Source organism: Xenopus laevis, chromosome 7L (assembly GCF_017654675.1).
Source record: "Xenopus laevis strain J_2021 chromosome 7L, Xenopus_laevis_v10.1, whole genome shotgun sequence".
NCBI classification, from domain to species: Eukaryota; Metazoa; Chordata; class Amphibia; order Anura; family Pipidae; genus Xenopus; species Xenopus laevis.
This window is the reverse complement of record NC_054383.1, coordinates 60,681,118-60,693,796: the sequence shown is the minus strand read 5'-3', so window position 1 is coordinate 60,693,796 and position 12,679 is coordinate 60,681,118. Positions and strand designations below refer to the sequence as shown.

At 39.1% G+C, this 12,679-nt stretch overlaps 1 protein-coding gene across 1 annotated transcript in view; it reads right to left on the bottom strand.

Moving 5' to 3' along the window:
• Positions 1–12,679, bottom strand: part of slc43a1.L (solute carrier family 43 member 1 L homeolog) — a gene marked incomplete at its 5' end in the record, with an annotated part of 502,690 nt that overhangs the window by 403,904 nt on the left and 86,107 nt on the right. Inside the window, 1 exon segment of the mRNA NM_001094328.2 lies at positions 7,130–7,185. Within this exon segment, the coding sequence (NP_001087797.1) occupies positions 7,130–7,185 (56 nt within the window).

The following is a 12,679-nucleotide window of genomic DNA, read 5'->3' as shown; positions in this document are numbered from 1 at the left end:
GTTCTGAAAGCAGCATTAAGGCAAGACTTGTCTATATGTTATGTGAATGTTGCCTTCTTATTGGAACACTGAGAATACTATGTTGATCTGCAGGTTCGGTTTACAGCAGCTGCAGGTAATTGGGTAATTAGTCTGCGGGTCAGTATTCAGGTTCAGTTAATGAACAGGTAGATCCCCTCCCACCCCCTCCCTTAGCAGTTCAGATTGATTATCTGAAACATCAGGTAAGGTTCTGTGTTACAACTCTTTCCTTTATAGTATAGGTTTGTGAACTAAATTAACATGTACTTCTACTCTGCTTCTGATTTAGCTATCTTAGAAGCTTAGACATTGCTGTAAAGGAGGAAGTAAACTGTTTAGCCAGTATATATGTGTGTATATGCGTGTGTGTGTATATGTGTGAGCATGTTGATACTGGCTAGCTGGGATGGGCAGCCAGAGAAAGGGGCCTCTTTACTCTTGGGCAGAGTGCTCTGTCTGCATGATGTAGGAATTCCTAGTCCTGGCACTACTGAATATTGCAACCAAACTGACTGTATATGTGGAAACATTTCAGTGATTCTAGAGCTGGCTTTAATAACCAAATACAAATACATATGTTATACATTTATGGGCCTGTCGCTGCATAAGGCAGTAACCAAACTGTCTGTATACGTGGAAACAAAATGTGTATGTTATAAATTTATGGGCCTATCACTGCATAAGGCCGTAACCAAACTGACTGTATATGTGGAAACATTTCAGTGATTCTAGAGCTGGCTTGAATAATCAAATACAAAGGCATATGTTCTACATTTAAAGGCCTATCACTGCATTTTCTAGTAATCAAACTGACTGTATATGTGGAAACATTTCAGTGATTTTAGAACTGACTTTAATACCCAAATACAAATGCATATGTTATACATTTATGGGCCGGTCACTGCATAAGGCAGTAACCAAACTGACTGACTGTATACGGGGAAACATTTCAGTGATTCTAGAGCTGGCTTGAATAACCAAATATAAATGCATATATTAACATTTCTGTGTCTGTCACTGCATAAGGCAGTAATCAAACTGACTGTATATGTGAAACATTTCAGTGATTCTAGAGCTAGCTTGAATAACCAAATACAAATGCATATGTTATACATTTCTGGGCCTGTCACTGCATTATGTAGTAACTAAACTGACTGTACATGTGGAAACTTTTCAGTGGTTCTAGAGCTGGTTTTAATAACCAAATATTAATGTACATGTTAGACATTTTTGGTATAGGCACTTTTTAATATTACACCAAACTGAATGTAGATGGGGTAACATCAGTGGTTCGGAGCTGGCTGTAATAACCACATATTTATGCACATGTCATACATTTAATTGGGCCAGCCACTGGTTACTACTATAACCTTACTGTATGTATATGCTTAAACATTTCAGTGGCTTTGGTGCTTACTAAGGTTATAACCAAAGTAAATGTACATGCTATACATCTCTCTGGTTTGGACACCAATCAATAGAACAACCAAACTGAAGGTAAATGTTAAACTGATGAGTAATGGGTGTCGTAAGGTTCTAGGCATTTCTGGAGGGTGCCTATATAGCCTTCAGGTTTGTATGTAAGCATGGTAACACAAGTCAAGGATCCAATATCCCTGGGTCATGTCTGTTTCAAATAACTTTGATTGAGGTTATAAGCATGGATTACTCTTGCAAATAAGCCAATAGGGTAACGTATGCTTGCTGATAACAGCAGCCAAGTCTGACTTAAAGGCGCTAGCCAAGTCAGACATAGGTATTATGAACTTAATTAAGTGTGTCAGCTGTGTTGCATATAAGTATTATACCCTTATTTACAGCAGTCCATAAGGGCTTAGGGGACTGTGTTCCGGTAAGTATGCCACAATCAGTATATGGGTTACAGATACAGTAAAGGTGGTAACTGATGTAGACATATATCTTGTCTAAATGGATTGGCTAAGGCCAATTCTGATTCATACAAATGCTATGTAATATATAGGATTATGCACCGTTACAAAGATGGTGTGAGAGTAGTGGCCAATTCTGGTTTAAAGGTATACGACTATACTGCATATGGGTGTTATGCAATAGTCAAACAGCAGGTAGGTATTATACAATTGCTGTATTATAACATGGACTTGTAGACCACAACTTTTGAAGTCGACGTGGTCCATATTTTTGCTTACATTCATAACTATAGGCTGTTGGAATAGTTATCAGTCTTAAGGAATCTCACTAATTAGAATCTATGTTCTACGACTGGACTTATTCCTGCTGATTAAGAAAATAAGATAATTACGGTATCCTGCTTCTGCGATAGGATTGGCCTGGGGCTAAATGGATGTACACATGTATACAGTCATATATATATTTAACAAGGATTCTAATATCGCCACAGCTGGAGATCAGGCAAGATAAATGTTCTGTATATTCCAATGATAAATCAAGGTCTATTTATAAAACTGGTATGATATTCATCAGGATCTCTTTCTTGGTTACAGGGGTGCAACTTGGTCTCAGTCTGGAAGACAGTGGGTACATCAGTCAGTACAAATTTTTGGTTAATTCACATATACTGTATTCACTACTGCCACAGGGTTTTAGAGCCTTGCAATGAGGTATTTTATAGTACAGAACTATTTAGTTGATCTCCAATACAATAGGGGTCAGCTCTCGGACTATATATTCATGGGACATATTATATTAATGGGTACCATATAAAGCTGGCGGTAAAATTAGGTATTCGCCATCAATTCAGTTATAGCTAAGTTTTGATCCACAGGTTCGTTATCACAGGCTATTCTGTAATGTTAATCTTTATGGTGGACAGGAAGCATGCAATCTTGGCATTCTGGGTTTTCTAAAGGTCTAGGTTACTCTGGGTTTAGCCTTTTACACCTCCATAGACTGGCCTGGCTAGTTGAGGTAAGTATCATAGGGCTTAACATCAAGCTATAAAAAGGGTCTTATTCACTTTATCCTTTTAGACCGAGGCTGCAGTATCGGCCTTAGGCAAGGTCCTGGTTATTGCATCTCTGGCCAACAGGCTTGGACATGCTAGTATGGTTAGTAGGGGAGTTCCATTGCAGAATAATTTTAATCTTGAACACTTCAGGATGGTCTCATGAACCGTCCATGTCCGGGGATTTGAGAATAACCAATCTCTAGCAGTATTGTTGGTTGTAATACTTCCTTGAGTCATTCAAATTTCTTCCTATATGGCAAACTCATGGGAGCATGCCATACAGATTGTTTATAGGCCCAATTTATGGGATACAACAACTCCAGCTATGTACAGGTCACATCTGTGAAGGCTCGAGGACTGTATCATAGCAAGGTTATGCATATCTGCAGGCATTTCTTTTACCTGGTCTACTCCAGGGCACGCTGATCTTTAATACTATCCAGTCTTGTTTGGTGTTGGATCATGAGCTAAAGATAAAAACAATTTCAATCTGTACAGACTGCAGAATGCTTCTAGATACCTCACAGGGCAGGTAAGGTACTCGCACATTGGCAGCACTCCTTCTCCATAAGTCATTCTACAGACCTCTCATTGAGAGGTGTATTGGTTATGGTCTAGAATAAATACAGGTTCCTTGGTATTAAAGAGACGAGGAACTACACTAGGTGATGCCATGTACCGGTAGTGTCATACAGAGCGGGGTCATGTAGAATACTAGTGATGGTATTTTTCCTTCCCCCTACTAAATCCTCTTTTGCAGGTACCATGCTTTTGAGCCATTTCCAAGAGTCCTCTTGTGGATGTTATGCGGTTGGAATAAACGTGCTGGTATGTAGTAGGAGTAAGACTATGTAGAAGTGTTACTCTGGGTTCCTATCCGCTTCTATTTAATTAGAGATAGTTCTCTCTTTTTAAATGTAATTGTCATGCTGGTTTCACACTCGGTATCATTACTTTGGTGTGGGTTCCTTTAAGGAGTACTATTTCCTTTTATTCTCTTCCAGTCCATTTCCTCTGAAAATACAGAGTTCACAGATTTCCACAAGGTGATTTTGGTCCACCTTTGTGGGTTTCATTCTTCTGAGTTTTATCTGGTATAGATTATACTCGGCCACTTCCTTATGTGTAACAAATTCCCTCCCATTGGGATATTAGCTTGCTAAGTCCCGGTAAGTATGACATGGAGTGTCCAGGAAAAGGGAAGATTGTATCATACTTACCGTGATCTTCCTTTCCTGGACACTCCATGTCAGGTTTCCCATCCCTTTTTCGGTAGTTTCTAGAAGCTTATTATGAGACACCGGACTGGGGGGTGGGGTTGGGCTTTTAAAGCTTTGGGGAGGGTCCTTCTGATGGGAGCACTGGGGCAGGGCTATCCCGGTAAGTATGACATGGAGTGTCCAGGAAAGGAAGATCACAGTAAGTATGATACAATCTTCCCTTTTCAGCCAGTTCTCAGTTCTATCTAAGTACAGGTAGGGGCAAGGGGTGGCACTTGCCTCCCCCCCCCAGACTTGTACTTTATAATAAAGGATATTCTCTTCCCATATGGACTGTATATATACATTGTTTTATTCTTTTTTATATGAATACATTTCTTAAAATGACCATTAAGAACCTTCAATATTTTTATAAAAGACTTACATCTTATGGTCAGCACCTCTTCAAATAATGCCTATTCTACTACTCAGAGCAGCAGTCCAGATTTAGCCCCTTCCCTCTGTGAGACGTCTCCTGCTCCTCAACTATGTGTTCTGATGAAGCAGAAGGGTTGTCAGGTTGGCAGTTTACTAGCCGAATTGGTATAGTTTTAAAACTTAAGCTTTAAAATTCCAAACCCGCCAACATACGGATTTGGGCTAGTTTTCAAAGTTGCAGGGGGTTTGGACTTTCAAAACCTGCCCAATTTTTTGATGCAAATTAAGCCCATGAAAGTTTTTTGCCGGCAAATTTTTGCCACAGTTTCGCAAATACATTCGCAGGTGGCAAAACCGCCATAAATCCATGCCTGGCGAATATATTCGCCCATCACTATTAGCAAGAAATCATGAAAAATTAAGTAAATATGTTTGCCAATTACTAAGCTTGTTCAGTAACCTGGGATGAATAACATCCGGTCCTGGATCTTTGTTTATCTTTGCACGTTCTAGTTTGTTTTGAATTTCTTCTTGTGTGAACCATGCATCAGTTATATTAGTAGAATTGGGACTACTAAAGGAACAGTAACACCAAAAAATTAAAGTGATTAAAAGGAATGACAGTATAATTTAGTGGTGTTCTGCACTGGTAAAACTGGTGTGTCTGCTTCAGAAATGCTACCATCGTTTATATAAACAAGCTGCTGTAGCCATTGGGGGCAGCCATTCAAGCACAGGATACACAGTAGGATAAGTTCTGAAGAATCCCATTGTATACTACAGAGCTTTTCTGTTGTGTTCTGCTGTGTTTCCTGTGCCTTTTCTCATTTTTCAGCTTTGAATGGCTGCCCCCATGGATACACAGCATCTTATTTATATAAGCTATTGTAGAGTTTCTCTAGCCAATACACCAGTTTTACCAGTACAGAGCAACACTACATTATATTGTCATACTTTTTAAAAATTTGGTGTTACTGTTCCTTTAAAGGACAAGGAAAGCAATTGTTTACTTCCTGCATCGTTTAAATAGCTAGATCCTGCTCTGACAGATCGCTAACTTTGTTTGCCAAAATACCTTTTGTGAACAGAAAAATCATGCCTCCCAACATTTTGAAAGTAAAAAGAGGGACAAAAAAAATTTTTCCGCATGTAGCGCAGCAATTTTTTGACCACACCCTTTCTGTGACCACACCCCCTAATTACCATGTTTGTTTTACAAAATTTGGCAGGTTATGAAAGTTTGAAAATATTTCTCCTTATCTAAACTGTGTTTTTGTGTCTCAAAATTGTTACAAAGTATCTTATTTGCACCTGCCAATTAAGTGAGAAACTTTTTCTTTTTCTGGCTGTTCAGTGCAGAGAAAAGAGGGACTTCCCAGTACAAATGAGGGACTGCGGGTTGAGCTGTCAAAAGAGGGACTGTCCCTCCGAAAAAGGGACAGTTGGGAGGTATGGAAAAATGTAGCCCTGAATTTTTCCCCTTCTTTAAACGATCGTGTCCGCCATCTTAAAAGGTCACCATACACATCCTTCCAAATGATCTGCGCATGTGCGATATTTCCCCCACCCAGCTGTGCTGGCTCCGGAGAGAGAGAGAGATTGCTTCTATATAAGAAAGTGCGCTTGCAGCAAATACCAAGTGTGCATGTACCAAATCCGCTCCCTACCTATTGTGCATGTGAGGCATTCTTGGTCTTGTATTTCAGGTTGCATTATTTCTATACTCAAAATCAGCAGCTGCATACTTCTGCAAATTTATAGCACTATCATCCTGTATTGAGGTGAGCCTTTCCCTGCACTCATTGTCTTTGGGCCTTGTCCTTTAAGAATATGAACTGGATACTGTTAACAATATGTTAAATATTACAGTTTTTATTTTTACTGACTTAGTTAAGCTAACCATTAGGCCCCAAAAGGGCCAAAACTGATCTGTCAAATACAACAAAGTCTTAAGTGAGGTTCCACTGTCTTCAAGGTAAATTAGAGTTTGGTCTGCATATAGCTGCTTATTTTTTGTCTCAGCATTGTAAAGCCAACTTTTGAGGGACTTAGTCTAACCACCTAGGCAAAGAGTTCTATCACTAATATTAAAAAGGGCATAAGGGAGAAATCCTGTTTGGTCCCTGTGCCCAAAGCAAAGGTTTATAAGGGGTCCTGCCCATTCTGAGAAAGGACTTGGGAGATTTACAATGCAGCCAAATTAGACTAATGAAACTGGAGCCTCAACCAATGATTGTTAGTGTCCAGTTATGAAAGGATGTCAAATGTCTTGCTTCTTGAATATTTTCTCTCTTTATTCATTTTCCACTTGATCTGCTCATCTTTTTCTCATCTTTCCCTTCCCCAAACCCTATTATATTCAGTTAAACATTTACACATAAGAATAATTTAAAATGGTAAAAATTATTACTAATCTTTGTTTGAGAATGGGTGATAGAGCTGTAAAAAGAATACTTCCAATGCTTTAAGCATGGCTAAGTAGCTTAGGCATAAATGCCATGTGTTAGTTTCATTAAACACCTACCTGAAGGATCATATCCAGAAAGGGCCATAAGTGCACAAGAAAGTGCAAAGCTGAAGCTGTAGAGGAAAAAAAGATTAATTAGATAAATCACACAGATCAGCTTCCAAAATCTTTGCTTATTTTGATTTATCATTATTATTATCATCATCATTATATAAAAGTTTAAATTGTTAGCACTATAAATGTATTACAAATCCAAACAATCAATGGTCCCAGTGAGCACACAAATAACTACAGAATTCTGTTATTTCTCCCCCCCCCCCCTTTTACATTTTGTATAGTTGTATAGAGATCCTGACTTCTTGTCAACAATCACTGGGACACATCTTGAAAATAGCAGGAACTGACCACAGACAGGATGGTTCTTGAAAACATTATTGATAAGATTAACTCTCTAATAAGGAACAAGTAGGTTAGACAAGCAAGAAGGTGGAAATGAAACAGACAGTGAAAACAAAAGTAAAACAAGGTGAAAGAGTAACCAGGCACAAAGTTCAGTCAAATGGTAAAGTCAGGTAGCACACAAGGCAAAATCAGAAACAGGCAAATAGACAATACCAGACGATCACTATCATAGAATGTACTCACAGAATAAGTACTACCAACAGCAAAGTGACCTGACAGTTTATATCTTCATTAAATACGCAGCTTCACAGTGGCATCAGTGGGTCTATTAACTTTGAAGGTTGCACAGTTTGTTGGCACAGTGATGTCATCCTGCGCACAATGACTACACTAGGCAGTACCCCATACCTAGGCATCTAAGGTTGCCACCTTTCTAGGGAATTGTTACCCAGCAGGAAGGAAGCATGTGTACAGCAATGCAAGTGTCAGCTAACTGATCATACCTGCTATTCTAAGCTGAAAAATGATCCAAATGTAATTTTGCAGCTAGAGTTAGCAGATATCTTAAAAAGAAGCAAAGCCAATCAATTAATCAATAAAGATGAATATGCTTTTTTAAAGGTAAAATCCCCAGTGATACCAACATTCTAAACCATCCCAAAACTACATAAGAACTCAGGTACACCTCCAGGATGTCTTATAGTCTCTGGAATAGGAAGCCTTACTGTACCAGCCAGCATCTGCATAGATAAGATCTTGAAACCATTTGTTGGAAATCTGCCATCATTTGTCCAGGACACAATGGATGGTTTGAGACACTTGCAAGGCATCACTCTTAATAGTCATGACTTCCTGGCATGTCTGGACATTGATAACACGATTTCCGCTTGCACTCCCAGGCCCTCCTTAGTGGATCCTGCTAGGTGCCCAGTCCTTGGGGGATACGGCAATCCCCACAATACAGCAATGCTCGAAGTTCAAAGTACTGGCACTCAATAGCAATTACAAAGGGGTGATCCCCTACGTGTTTATTAGGTCACACAAAAGCACAACGTTTCAGGGGCTTGCCCCTTCGTCAGGTGATACAATACAACTACGTAACATCCCTTAAATAGCCCATGGTTCCTCCCACCTCAGTGAGTAAAAAAAGTGTATTACTTAAAGATCAAAAAAAGTCCATATACATGTTATAGTGAAGCTCCAATCACGTGCAATTATAACTCGATCCATCTGTAACAAAATTCAGAAATAGACATTCTGGTAGAACATTCTTTGCAATATTCTTTCCCTATTTTAAATAGGATATTGCAAAGAATGGATATACTGGCTAAAATGTAAAGCCCCCAAATGGACTAAATGAAGGATTCACTTTTACACCTTTTTTTTATAAACCTTATCACATTTCATTAATTTGACAGGAGTGTAATTGATAATTAATAAATTATTTATTCTTAAGGTCTAATTAATTTTATATTTAGCTCTATTAATTTCATCAAATTTATGATCCAATCGACTTGATTTTCATCAAGGCACTATAAATGAATGGGCTTATAATGTATTAGATCTTTTAAATCACCGGAGGTAGTACATATAGTTACATTAGGGAATAAGTACCCCATCTATTACATTGATAATAAAGTTTCCATGTGAGAATAAATATGGCGAAGTACTGGCAAAGTAGATACATTATGCCATAGAGAAAGGTAATAGTTCCGCATGTCCGCCAGTACTAAGAAGCGCTGTTTGCGGAAATTGGAAGTGACATCAAACAGACCCGGAACCTTGCGGCAATGAAGACGCTGGTAACTGACTGTTTAAGCCCTAGTTTGCAGCACAGTCAGCACTTATGCCCCTGACAAAGCTGTGGAAACAGCAAGTCACGTTGGGCGGCATAGGTGGTAGGTGGTATGGTTAGCTCTCCCTTTTCACCAAGTTTCATTGCAAAAATGGTGCCTATAGACTTAAATGGGTGAAACAAATTGCCGCTTGTCAAAAAAACATTGTCACCTATTAACTTGACAATGCTTGACAAAGCATTTCGGTTAAATTTAGTCATTTCATGAATTTTCAGCAAAGTGAAAGGGTCATATTTGCCCATCACTAATATTTAGGACAGAAGTACAACCTTTTGCACTTCTGTCATAAGCCCATCAGTATGTAGCATATTGACTCACTGCCCACAGTTAGCCCTGCAAGCACCTTGTGTAATAAAGAACACAAATACTCACCATGTCTGCACAGAGGACTCAGGCTCATAAATAAAAAAAAAAACTTTAGATATCTGTGATGGGGTGAATTTAGTTTTTTTTATTGTTTGTTAATGCAAATTTGTTTTGCTGGCCAGTAATCTGTGTAAATAGCTATGTGTATAATTTATGTAAATACTTTGGGTGTTATTTAGTTTTGGTTAACAAACTGAGACCTACTTTGTTTGAAGCATGTGACTCAGCTGTGTTCAGAGTATATGTAAATGGTGTTAAAACAATTGTATATTGAAAGCTGTTTTTGCTGTATGTTCATACACAAGAGTGTGCATGGAAAGCTTTAATTTTATATATAATAGTAAAATTTTTTGTACAAAACACTTACCTACAGCTCTCAGAGAAGCCACTTCCTAAAGGGGTGGGCAGCCTCTCCTAATTAATATTTATAGGGTAGATGCTGATCACATGGTATCAGCATAGAGCTATAAAAGCTGCAGACTGAAATCATTGATGGGGTGTTAAGCCTTTGTGAGACGTTGTTCTGGAGCTTAGGAATGTGTGTGCTTGCAGGGTTACTGCTGACCTCCTGCTGGTGAAAAGTGCATACTGCAGCTTTGCACATTGTTTTCTTCATTTGCATGAAAAATAAAGCACAAACTTTCCACTGAAGATCTGCCTGGCTACTGTACTTACATGTGCCCAGTGACAACATCAAATAGCAAAGTGGCCCAGAAGAGGAGATGTACCTTATCAGATAGCAGTGACCAGTCAGCTGGATGGAAGCTCTAGCAAGACCTCTGATTGCTTTCAGCTTAGGGATATAATTAGCCAATTAGCAGCAGACTTACCAGTGCATGAGCCATTTCATATTGGATTGGATATTGAGGAATCACACACTCTGAATTCTGACTGTTAGAACTAGCCCTGAATTGCTTCCCAATAAGCACCAGTTTGAATCTTGCACATAGTTGGACATAAAGCAGGGGTGCTATTTTGGCACAGGGCTAGGATCATGGCTATACCCACACTGCATTTCTTCCCAAGAAGGGCTACCATGTCAGTTCTTCTCTATTACATGAGAATCACCCCTCTGTGCCACAAAAGTAAAAAATAAAAGAAATGAAAAGTCAAAAGAAAAGCCAAAACTGTGTTTCACTTCCATATAGATTTACCAAAAAAGTGGGGAGGGAGATCCTATCTCCCTATCCTATTAGGGTAGGAGGAAATTGCAAATCGTGGTGTTAACACTATTTTATCCAAACTGTTCCATAAATCTTTGGGAAAGAGCAGAGGTAGTAAAATATATATATAATATGTTATTCTCCTGCCATTTAAAGGAAAAGTTCAGTGTAAAAATGAAAACTGGGTAAATAGATAGTATGTGCAAAATAAAAATTGTTTCCAATATAGTTAGTTGCCAAAAATGTTAACTATAAAGGCTGGAGTGAATGGATGGCTCACATAACAGAACAGAACTTCCTGCTTTTTAGCTCTCTAACTCTGTGTTAGTCAGCGACTTTAAGAGGGGCCTCATGGAACATAACTGTTAATTGAGTTTGCAATTGACCCTTAGCATTCAGCTCAGATTCAAAAGCAACAGTTATGACCCATGTGGCACTGATTGGTTAAAGTGGAAACCAAGACAGCTGGAAAACAGGAAGTGTCCTCTGTGCCCCTCTGTCATTCTGATTTTCACTTTTCCTCTGTGTCCCTCTGTCAGTCTGATTTTCACTTTTCCTCTGTGTCTCTGTGTCAGTCCAATTTTCACTTTTCCTCTGTGTCCCTCTGTCAGTCTGATTTTCACTTTTCCTCTGTGTCCCTCTGTCAGTCTGATTTTCACTTTTCCTCTGTGTCCCTCCGTCAGACCGATTTTCACTTTTCCTCTGTGTCCCTCTGTCAGTCCGATTTTCACTTTTCCTCTGTGTCCCTCTGTCAGTCTGATTTTTACTTTTTCTCTGTGATTTTCACTTTTCCTCTGTGTTCCTCTGTCAGTCTGATTTTTACTTTTCCTCTGTGATTTTCACTTTTCCTCTGTGCCACTCTGTCAGTCTGATTTTTACTTTTCCTCTGTGATTTTTACTTTTCCTCTGTGTCCTTCTGTCAGTCTTGGTTTTTACTTTTCATCTGTGCCCCTCTGTCAGTCTGATTTTTACTTTTCCTCTGCTCCCCTCTTTCTCCTCCCGATTTTTACTTTTCCTCTGTGCCCCTCTGTCAGTACGATTTTGACTTTTCCTCTGTGCCCCTCTGTCAGTCTGATTTTTACTTTTCCTCTGTGTCCCTCTGTCAGTCCGATTTTTACTTTTCCTCTGTGTCCCTCTTTCAGTCTGATTTTCACTTTTCCTCTGTGTCCTCTGTGAGTTTGATTTTTACTTTTCCTCTGTGATTTTCACTTTTCCTCTGTGTTCCTCTGTCAGTCTGATTTTTACTTTTCCTCTGTGATTTTCACTTTTCCTCTGTGCCACTCTGTCAGTCTGATTTTTACTTTTCCTCTGTGCCCCTCCGTCAGTCCGATTTTCACTTTTCCTCTGTGTCCCTCTGTCAGTCTGATTTTTACTTTTCCTCTGTGTCCCTCTGTCAGTCTCATTTTTACTTTTCCTCTGTGTCCCTCTGTCAGTCTGATTTTTACCTTTCCTCTGTGTTCCTCTGTCAGCCCAATTTTTAATTTTCCTCTGTGTCCCTCTGTCAGTCTGATTTTCACTTTTCCTCTGTGTCCCTCTGTCAGACCGATTTTTACTTTTCCTCTGTGTCCCTCTGTCAGTCCGATTTTCACTTTTCCTCTGTGTCCCTCTGTCAGTTTGATTTTTACTTTTCCTCTGTGATTTTCACTTTTACTCTGTGTTCCTCTGTCAGTCTGATTTTTACTTTTCCTCTGTGATTTTCACTTTTCCTCTGTGCCACTCTGTCAGTCTGATTTTTACTTTTCCTCTGTGATTTTAAATTTTCCTCTGTGTCCTTCTGTCAGTCTTGGTTTTTACTTTTCATCTGTGCCCCTCTGTCAGTC